Here is a 10908-nt window from a genome sequence, read left to right as displayed (position 1 = left end):
TATAATAAAAATAAAAAAATGTTAATAACTTGCAATGCATTACTTTTAAAGCACACATAATAATTGGAAGATAACAAAAGGAGAAACCTGATTCTTATTTGCCTGAGTTTTGATAATTTTGGTTTAATAGTAAACACTTACACTTCTTAATGAAAATTAGAGAGAATGGTAGCAATTAAAATGAAAGCTGTTCAGTGTTGTAAAATATGCCATGTCCACCATAAGAAAATGTTTCAGCAGATTTAGAAATATAAACATTGCTAGTAGCCTCTTGAAGGAGTAGCAGTCTGCAGGCATGCAGCTGTAACTTCATAACAGCATGGTAGACTGTTTTATGGAGCTGGTGATTACAAAGATCCACTTTAACTGTTTTTTTCTTACTGGCAGGTGTCCCACTGGCCTGAGGCCAAAGGCTGTGAGCATACTGCAGCCTGTGGTTTACACCAGAGTGTAGAAAATGCCGTCACTAGTTGGCTGCACATAATTACACTAATTGTGGTCTGACAACTTGACCTATGATATAGAAATGTGATAAATATGCAAAATATCTCACAGATATGATCCTCTTACAAGTTGTGTCTGATTGTTTTTCTCCTCAACAGATACGATATCTGCACTTATAAAAACAAGCCCTGTGGAACACTGGGTAAGTTTACAAAGTGGAACTTCAGCTTGTATTTGTTGTTTGTTTGCATTATTCTGATTATTGATTGATTAGTTTTGACCTCTTTTGCTAGTGAGCCTTCTCAAATATACACATATAAACAGCAAAATGTAACTTATGTGGGTATATGTTTTGTTAGATCACTAGAAGATTAAATTATGTGAATTGCTGTTGGGCGTTTCTTTTCTGGCATCTGTAATGCTGATAAAACCTACTAGATGATTCAAACTTACCAAGCAGTAATTAAAGCAGAAAACTTACTGCTTATTTCCATATAATCTATTTCCATTATATATTTCAAAAATACAAACGGGAGAGGAAGGGAAAAAAAGACCCAGCCCCAGGAAACAGTCTTTGTGGTTTAAATTGTTGCCATACTGTATAAGTCGAGGTGCAACATCAAGACTGCTTCTTCTATAAAGCATTGTGGAAAATAATCCAACAACGTAAATTAAAACAATATTGGAACTCCTTGGTGCCTTGACAGTGGGAAGCACATTTGTCAATATTACGTACAGGGTGGAGAGATACTGTCCTTGCCATCCCTAAATTTGTCACCACAAAGGTGTGTGTTATGTATCATAAATATTGCAGTTTACTAGTGTTTTAAAGACAGAAATTATTGTTGAAGAGACTTTCATGCATGGACTAAGTCTGATATGTACCTAACAAATCACTTTTTCAACTTTAAATCATTTCATTAGCTTCTTCTTTGTAATTAACTATCAGCACTCCAATTCTGAGTTGCAGACTAGTTCGGCTTATTGATTTTGTGTGTGATTATTTTGTAGGTCTTCCACCGATCAGAGTCAACCATAGTATTTTTTTTTCCTGTTTCCTCCGTTACTGTCTTCACTGAACCAGATTCTGATAACCTTAACTCATGTTGAATAGTAACTTATTATACAAGTGGTCCTATTGAAGTCACTAGGGCAACTTGTGTAGTTAAGCTGTAGTCAATGTGAGTAAAGGATGTTGGAATCTGGCCCACTGTAAACATAATCCATATGCATAACATATTTTAGTATAACAGAAATGCCTTCAGACTACAAATTTCTAAATTAAAGCCAGCACAGAGATGTCAAAACTGCAAAGCCATACTAATGTCACAGAATTGCCAGTGCAAGTGTTCAAAAGGGGAAAATATCAAAGGAAACATTTAGTGAAAAACATATTTTATGTATTTGACTATTAGTGCACTAATCCTCATTTTATAAGACTTCAGCGTAGAGCCAAATTCTGCTCCACTTGAAACCAGCACATTGGAGCCCAGGCTTGGCTGCATACTTTACTAAATAGAAAGTGAACAAATTTTAAATTGATGCTTTTGTTCATAAAGAGTCAATTACAACCCCCCTCCTCCTTTTCTGCAATGGGTATCTTGACAACAGAACTATGGCAGTTTCTTTGCATTGTGGGAACTGGAGTGGGAATATGGACAATATCCTCTATGGCTCTGAGTCAACAAAACACTTAAGAAATGCTTAAGTGCCATTGACCTCAAGAAGTTAGAGTGAAGCACGTGCTTAATGAGAGCATATATACGAAGTCCCCATAGACAGGAGCAGGACGAGTAGGAGGAACCCTGGGTGCCCTGGGGAGAAATGGGACTAGAAGATCTGCTGCTAGACAGATCTTCTAGTTCTTCTCTTCCAATCTCTGGCATAAGGAGCTACGTAGAAAAAGCAGCTTGCATCAAGGTTATCTCTATACTGCAATAAACCACCTATGGCTGTGTCTGGCCCATGTTAGCTGACTTGTGTTCAAAGGGCTCAGGCTGTGGGGCTGAAAAATTGCAGTGTAGATGTTTGGGCTTGGGTAGGAGCCCAAGCTCTGAGACGCTGTGAGAGGGGAGGGATCCAGAACTCAGGCTCCAGCCCGAGACCAAATGTCTACACCACAATTTTACAGCCCTGTGAACCTGAGTCAGCTGACATGGGCAAGCTGCGGGTGTTTTATTGCAATGTAGACATACCCAAAGTGGCTGTGCAGCTGCTATGTGGCTTCAGTGGAGGATTTCTCCTCCCTCTCTTACACATCTGCTGAGCACCTGGCTCAGCTTCTTGGGCCAGGTCTGGGTTCTAGATTTGGCCTCCACTGTTTTTTGCAAACATAAAAGCACTGTACAGAATTACAAATCATTAGCCTGATCCTCAGGCCATTATTCCTGTGAGTAAGGGTTGCTGGACCAAGTTCTATATTCTGAACATATAGGGATCTCTTTACACACCCTTGAAATGTGGCCACATCAGTGGGGGAACATGACAGTCATAAAAGTGCTAGGTACACTACATTCAAATTCAGGAAGTAAAGAATACCTCATCCAATTAAAACAAGAGAGAATTTTAGGCAGGTGGAACATTATTATTAGACTGGCAACAGATAGTAGACTGCAGAAATTTGTTAAACATTTTTCTTAATTCTCTCATGACTAATCCTCTCTCCCCAGTCACCTCATCCTCTCTTTCCAGTGGTTACTAGTCATCTCATTCCTACTTATTTTAGGCAGAAGGGCATAATTTAGCACCATTTTCTCATAAAAGGTAACAACTTGCCTTCCATGGCAAAGTAATTATTTTTCCAGTCACTGTTTTGGAGTACTGTATTTCGCAGGGCAGGTGATTCCCTTGGAGAAGCTGTTAATGCTTCTTCCAGATAACAGACCACAGGAAAGAATACCTTAGGTAAGGCTGCTGGTTAGAGTCCATCGCCAGTGACAGCAAAGTCGTTCGGCTATAGTATATATATTCTATGTGATATTCTAATGCTGAAGAGTGTGTATGACGCAGCAGAGCTATATTCTGTAAGTGCCAGTAGCTTTCTTCCCATTAAGGAATCTTTAAAAAGCACTTATAATACAATGATAAATGGAAAAGCCTTCCATATTTAAGTGAATGCTTTGTATTAACATGTCTCCTTTCCTTTATTGATGCATTCAGTTTTATTTTTATACAAAAAAAAAGTACCCCTTGGGGCTTTTTGTAGCTAAAAAAGTGTCTTGTATGTTTCTAGGAACCCACTAAACTTAAACAGATCTCTTTAGAAAAATAATGTGGATACATTTTACTTTCTGCAGCCTCAAGAATGTTAAAATAGAAATGCTTTCTTGAATTCCCTCTCCTGGCTCAAGTTACTAGGTGGTCCCAAGTTACCCGAAGTAAAATTTATAAATCTAACCCCTAGTCTAGACATTTTCCAGCACTGACTGTAGTTCAAAAAATATTAATGTCTAGCCGGCAAAGAGAAATTCCCCCCAGTGATTTTGAAAATGACTAGAAAGTTAACCTTTTGCCAACTGCTCCTTCTGTGTGTGGAGGTTATTAAAAAGAATCCAGCCATTTATAACTAGGGCTTTTAAGACTTGAACACCTTGGCATGACCCTTTGTGTCTCCTTCTGTTTATTCAGGCTTGGCCTCTGTGGCTGGAATGTGTGAGCCTGAAAGGAGCTGCAGCATTAATGAAGACATTGGCCTAGGTTCAGCTTTTACCATTGCACATGAGATTGGTCACAAGTGAGTGAGTTTAAAAATATGTATAATAAATTTGATTATACCACCTTTGAAATAACAATGTAATAATTACTATCATGATCTCTTGTGTTTTGGCTGTACCATCTCTCCTCTAGTGCCTCTGGTTGCTGTAGATAACATTATCCATGATGAGTGGTGATATATTTTATTTGGTGTATTTTACCAAGAACTTCTACTTTAGAATTAAGTCTGTATTGCTTACCTTTCTACTTCAGATCCCAATTTAATGTGATTCTGAGGCTGGGCTCACAAATTGCCTACCTTGTTTCATATATATTTTTTAAGATTTGGTTTTGGTATTCTCTTTTCCCCCTCTTTCCTTTGTCTACCTCTCTTAGTGGATCAAAAGCAGTTAAAAGGTAAAGATTATTATTTCTCATTTTTTTAAAATCATAATTAACTCTATTTTGATCTGTACTGGGACCATTGCTGTTCAACATATTCATAAATGATCTGGAAAAAGAGATGAACAGTGAGATGGCAAATTTGGTAGCTGACACAAAATTACTCAAGATAGTTGAGCCTGAAGCTGACTGTGAAGAGTTACAAAGTCACTAAACTGGGTATCTGGGCAACAAAATGGCAGATGAAATTCAGTGTTGATTAATGCAAAGTAATGCACACTGGAAAACATAATCCCAACTATTTATATACAATGATAGAGTCTAAATTAGTTGTTGCCACTCAAGAAAGAGATCTTGGAGTCATTGTTGATAGTTCTCTGAAAACATCAACTCAGTGTGCTGTGGCAGTCAAAAAAGCTAACAATTTTTGGAGCCATTCAGAAAGGGATTGATAATAAGACAAAAAATATCATAATGCCACTATATACATCCGTGGTACACCACACCTTGAATACTGTGTGCAATTCTGGTCACCTCATCTCAAAAAAGTTATATTAGAATTGAAAAAGGTGCAGAGAAGGCAACAAAAATGATTAGAGGTAGTGAACAGCTTCCATGTGAGGAGAGGTTTAGAAGACGTGGACTGTTCAGTTTAGAAAAGAGATGAGTGACTGGGGATATGATAGAGGTTTATAAAATCATGAATGATGTGGAAAAAGTGAATAAGGAAGTGTTATTTACCCCTTCATATAATCGAAGAACCAGGGGTCCCCAATGAAATTAATAGGCATCATATTTAAAACAAACATAAGGAAGTACTTCTTCACACAGTACAGAGTCAACCTGTGGAACTCTGCCTAGGGATGTGAAGGCCAAAAGTATAACTGGGTTCAAAAAATAATTAGATAAGTTAATGGACGCTAGGTCCATCAATGGCTATTACCCAAAATGGTCAGGGATGCAACCCCATGCTGTGGTGTCCCTAAATCTCTGACTGCCGGAAGCTGAGACTAGATGACAGTGATTGGATCACTCAATAATTATCGTGTTCTGTTCATTCCCTCTGAAGCATCTGGCACTGGCCACTGCTGAAAGACAGGATATTGGGCTAGATGGACCTTTGGTCTAACCCGGTGTGGCCATTCTTATGTTTTAATGATGAAAACAATATTTTTATTTTTACTGTTGGTACAGCTGTAGTAATGAACTAACCATGAAGTATGCACAATAGTCATAACATCACTTGCATTTTCAAAGCACCCATATATCATTTTGAAAGAACATGATGTTTTGGGACAACAATAACCTTTGATTAAAGATTGATCTTGGAATGTTTCAGGTCTGCATTCAAAAACAAGCATCACCAGTAACCTCTGATGAATATAAAATGACTAGGCACCTCCTATTATGATTCATCAGGTCTCCTTCCTTGTTTACATGGGTTGACCAATGCTGAGTTATGGATGACATGTTTTTCCAGTCATTAACTGATGCAACAGCTAAAAGTTCCCGTACAGACTAAAATGGAAACTATCAATCTACTGAACAGAATCAGCAATTGGAAGTACACACTTATTCCAGCCCACCTATCATGCAAGATAATTGTTAGGCAAGTATTACCTCATTTATTTTATCTGTGAAAAAAGGCTGATTTTTACAGGCATTTACACTGAGATAGATCATTTTTTACAAATCCAAAACCAATTGTTCAAAACTGCATCAAAAGTAAGAAAAACTAATTTAAAACACATGTAGTTCATTCTCTCTTTATATCTTTCCTTCTCTTTCTGTAATTATTTACATAAGTGATAGAGTAAAGGAAAATATATTTCCACTCATGAGGGAATAACTTCTATGATTCACTAAAAGCCCTGGAATTCTTGCTTATTAACGTCTTTTATAATTATATACAACCCAACTGTGAACTTAGTGTACTCTATTCACATAGAAAAAGATCTTCAGGTGATACATCTACATACATACAGTATGTATTGTAGTGATGTTAAATCATGCGGTATAGGTTTTAAAGAGGTTATTTACACAAGTGTAAATTTAAATGGTAAATCATTCATATCTATGGTGGTGTGAGATGCTGGTGTGATGACAGTGATTTCTGCATATGGTTTGGGTATGGATTAGAATCTGGGAACAATAATGCAGCCATCCTGCATGCCGTGTGGTCACAGCATCTTTTTTTCTTTGAACTGCAGCTATGTTTGCTACTACCCATACTCATGCATTTTTGGCACCGTCTCCTTTCTTTATACTTAATGTCTCTTTTAAAAAACTCTGAATTGGTCCTTACTAGAGGTTCCCACCTCATACTCCAGTATGGACCGAGTTTGTCAAACTTTGTGTTGAGAAGTGTGTGGACACCAATTTCATTGTCCCCTATTTTCTAATGCAGGGGTTCTCAGGACAAATTTTTTGGTGGCCTCAGAGTGCAGCCACCAACTCTTGCTGGTGGCTGGTCTCACACTTTTTCCTAAAATACTTAATTAGCTTTAGGAAAAACAAATACATATGCACATATACATGTCCAAATCATTGTAATTTATTTATTGCTAGCTAGTAAGTCTGTTGTGAAAAGTGATATTAACAAACATACAAGTATCACTTTTCACAGCAGACTTACTCAGCCCTGGGAAACCTGGGGACAAATTAAGCCCTGGAGGCTGTGGCCACAAGAAAAGTCCCTGATGGCCACATGCGGCCACAGTGACTGCATTTGAGAAATGCTGTTTAATGCATGGAGTGACTGCACAATGCAGCACAGCTTACCCTGGTTGTAAAAGCTAGTTATAGTGAAATCCAGGAGGAATGTATGGAGAAAAAAGTTGGTCTATAAAGAGTAGTTAGTGGCACCTGTTCTAATATTTTGAGCCATCTAGCCATCATCCTACCTTCCACCCAAAAGGTTTTGTGACTAAATTATAAGAAAGTGTAAATTTCCTCTCCACTTATTTCTCCTTATTTTCAAATTGGATAGAGCTTGGTACTGAGTGTACTTGAGGGTACTTGCATGCATGAGTAAGTTAACTATATCAAAGAACATTCTTAACTGTTTTCTTTGATTGTGCCATGATGATCACTTTACTATTCATAACTACATGGGAAATTGGGAATTGGCTTCCTTATTAAATGGAAAATTGAAGCATATAACTATATTTAAGTGACATGTCTAGACTGAGTATATAATATAACAAAAAACTGAATTAAATTAAAAAGGAAAGAATTCACTCTGAAATACTGTGTTTTTATTAGTTATATAGTAGCCATGGCATATAGAAGTTGTGAAAACTGTGGAACTGAGGAGAAGAGAGAGTAGCAAAGAATGAAATAAACTGCTGTGTTTATATGAAAATTGTAATGTAATTGTACATATTTTGCTGACTTGTACATACTTTCTCTGAAATATGACTTCTAAGATATCATTGAAAGAAGTATGACTCAACAGGTTTCATAGATTCATAGAGTTTATGGTGAGAAGGGACCATTAGATCTTCTAATCTGACATCCTGCATATTATAGGCCATTAAATTTCAACCATATATCCCTCCCTGTACTTAGTCCAATAACTCGTGGTTTGCTAAAGCATATCTTCCAGAAGGGTATTCAGTCTTGATTTGAAGACATCAAGAGATGGAAAATCCACTACCTCCCTTGGTAGTTGTTCCAGTAGTTAATCACCCTTACTGTTAAAAGTATGCAGGGCCGTTCTTACCCATATGCAAAGTATGCAGCTACGTAGGGCACCAGGAAACTTGGGGACACCAAATTTCCTGGTGCCCTTGCACAACTGCATACTGCTCCAGATCCTGCCCCACCTCTTCCCACCTCACTCCGCCCCAGCCCCGTCCCTACTCCACCCCTTCCCCAAAGCCCCTGCCCTGTTCCGCCTCGCTCTGCCCCAGCCCCGCCCCTTCCTGCCCCTGAGGACTGCAGCAGGGCCAGGCCTGCCCTCACTGGGGGTGGGAAGTGCAGGCCCCCGGCCCCCCAAGCCAGCCCCCTCACCCCTGTGGAGGCCTGTCCGTCCGTCCGTCCCCCCGTGTGGGGGGGGGGCTGCATAGGGCCCCAGAATAGCTAGGGACGGCCCTGAAAGTATGTGCCTAATTTCTAATTTGAATTTGTCTGGTTTCAGTTTCTAGCCATTGTCCTTGCTATGCCTGTCTCTGCTAGATTAAAGATTCCTTTAGTATCTGGTATTTTCTCCCTATGAAGGTACTTGTACACTGTAATCAATGTCACCTCTCAATCTTCTGTTTGATAAACTAAACAGAGCTCTTTAAGTTTCTCACTGTAATGCATTTTTCCCAACCCTCTAATCATATTTGTGCACCCTCTCCACCTTTTCAGAATCACCGCTTTCCAGGATACAGTCCCCTGTTATGTAGATATGACCTGCATTTCTTGTTCCTAAATGGCTACGTTTCCATTTCACTGTAATAAAATGCATTTTGTTTTAATGGGCCCAGTTTACCAAGCAATCCAGATTGCTCTGTATGACTGTCCTGTCTTGATCATTATTTATCACTCCAGCAATCTTTGTGTCATCTGCAAATTATCACTCGTGATTTTATATTTACTTCCAGATGATTGATGAAAATGTTGAATAGTGTTGAGTTTATCACCAGTTCCTACCAAACCCCATTAGAAACACCCCTGAGTTGATAATTCTGGAATCCTGAAAGCCAAACCTAGATTCTTTACTATGGACATAGACTACACGGAGATTGAAAGGGATTTGTTTTTCTTTCCTGAGTAACATAAATGTAGCATGGCTAACATGTCCCTCCCTTTCATCACAAGAGAAGCAAAATTCAGTATTTGTCATGTTGAATTTGAGTTGCCTGTTGGACATCTAATGTCAGATGTTGTAAAGACAGAGATGTGAGACTGTACAGAAGAGGAAAGGTCTGGCATAGAAAGGTAGATTGGGGAGTCGTTGGCATAGAGTGAGAAAGATAATGGAGTAGAAGGAAGGCAAGATGAATGTGTAGTGGAAGATGTTTGTATGGTTTCTAGATTTTATACAAAGTCTTTCAGTAGCTCAGGAGCAAAAGTGGAGGAAATGGATATGAGACGAGAGTGAGAGTATGGGACTACTGGGGAAAAGAAAGGAAACAAGTGTGGAAGAGAAATTGGGATTAAAGGAAGACTATGGAATCAGCAGAAGGGAATATAGGAGGGAGCTGAGAGTAGCAGAGAAATCAGTGGATTGATGGAGCTGAGGTCACAAAAGATACATCTACACTGCAGCGGGGAGGTATAATTCCCAGCTCTGGTGGATGTATGCACTAGTTGTGATTGAGCTAGCATTACTTATGGGGGAATTCTGCGCCAAAAAATCCAAAATTTTGCAACATTATGCGTATTTTATTTGTCAAAATAATGCAATATAATCACACCAGTTTCACTTATTTTGGTAATTTCTTTAAACTACCATACAGAAAAAAATCACAATAACTGTTCAGTATTTCCTAAACACATGAAAGTTAAGTTACAAATACTTGGTACGCAATACCCTGCATTCCAGTTATAATCCTGGATTTTCATTTAAATTATATTACTTTTATTTTGGTGTTTGGTGTTCTGTAAAGTAGAATGTCACTTTAAATTGCTCAGACTTTCACACACAAAAGTCATACAGTTTTGCTAATCATCATCCTGCATTTTTTTTAAATGGATAAGAAAAATAGATCCTGAGCTGTAATCTAACCCCATTGTGGTTCTCTGGCACAGGAAAAAAGCGAGAAAGCACATAGACCAGGGGTCGTCAACCTACGGCATGCGTGCCAAACACGGCACGTGAGCCGATTTTGAGTGGCATGCAGCTCCCCTGACGCGGTCCCGGCCCCCAGCCCCACTCAGCCCCCCCGCCCACCGCTCTCCCCTGCGGGGGCAGGAGACAGAAGCTTGGTTCTGCGGCAGCCAAGCTTCCCCCCTCCCCCGCTTCTTCCCCCTGCGTGGTGCTTTCCTGCCCCGCCTCCTCTCCGTCCCTGGCCAATCAGCTGATGGCCCTAGCGAGGGGGAGGGGGAAGAGTGGCAGCGTGCACACAGCTCCGTAGAGGAGGCAGAGAGAGGTAGGGACGGAGCCTGGGGGAAGAGGTTGGAACAGGGCATATCCCTTCCAGCCCCCTGCCATGAGCCGCTCAGGGCAGGGGGCTGGGAGCACCCCCACACCTCCCCCAGCCCTCTGCTCTGACCTCCCCCCAACACCCAGACTTCTGACCTGCACCCCCATACCCCCAGCCCTCTGCCCTGAACCCCCCACACCCCAACACACACCCAGCCTTCTGCCCTGCACCCCTACAGCCCCATTCCTCTGCCCTGAACCCCCCACACCCCAACACACACCCAGCCTTCTGC

General features: G+C 40.0%; 1 protein-coding gene across 1 annotated transcript in view; it reads left to right on the top strand.

Moving 5' to 3' along the window:
- The first annotated feature begins 574 nt into the window (after positions 1-574).
- The window catches only part of ADAMTS6 (ADAM metallopeptidase with thrombospondin type 1 motif 6), a 183747-nt gene continuing 173413 nt past the window's right edge, over positions 575-10908 (top strand). Inside the window, exons 1-2 of the mRNA XM_029910903.1 lie at positions 575-646; positions 4072-4177. Of these exons, the coding sequence (XP_029766763.1) occupies positions 4092-4177 (86 nt within the window). The 5' untranslated portion in view covers positions 575-646; positions 4072-4091. The remainder of the gene's footprint in view (positions 647-4071; positions 4178-10908) is intronic.

The sequence above is a fragment of the Terrapene carolina genome, unplaced genomic scaffold, assembly GCF_002925995.2.
Source record: "Terrapene carolina triunguis isolate 2854851 unplaced genomic scaffold, T_m_triunguis-2.0 Scaffold69, whole genome shotgun sequence".
Taxonomy (NCBI): Eukaryota; Metazoa; Chordata; order Testudines; family Emydidae; genus Terrapene; species Terrapene triunguis.
The sequence above is the reverse complement of the archived record's forward strand: the minus strand, read 5'-3'. Positions and strand labels throughout refer to the sequence as shown.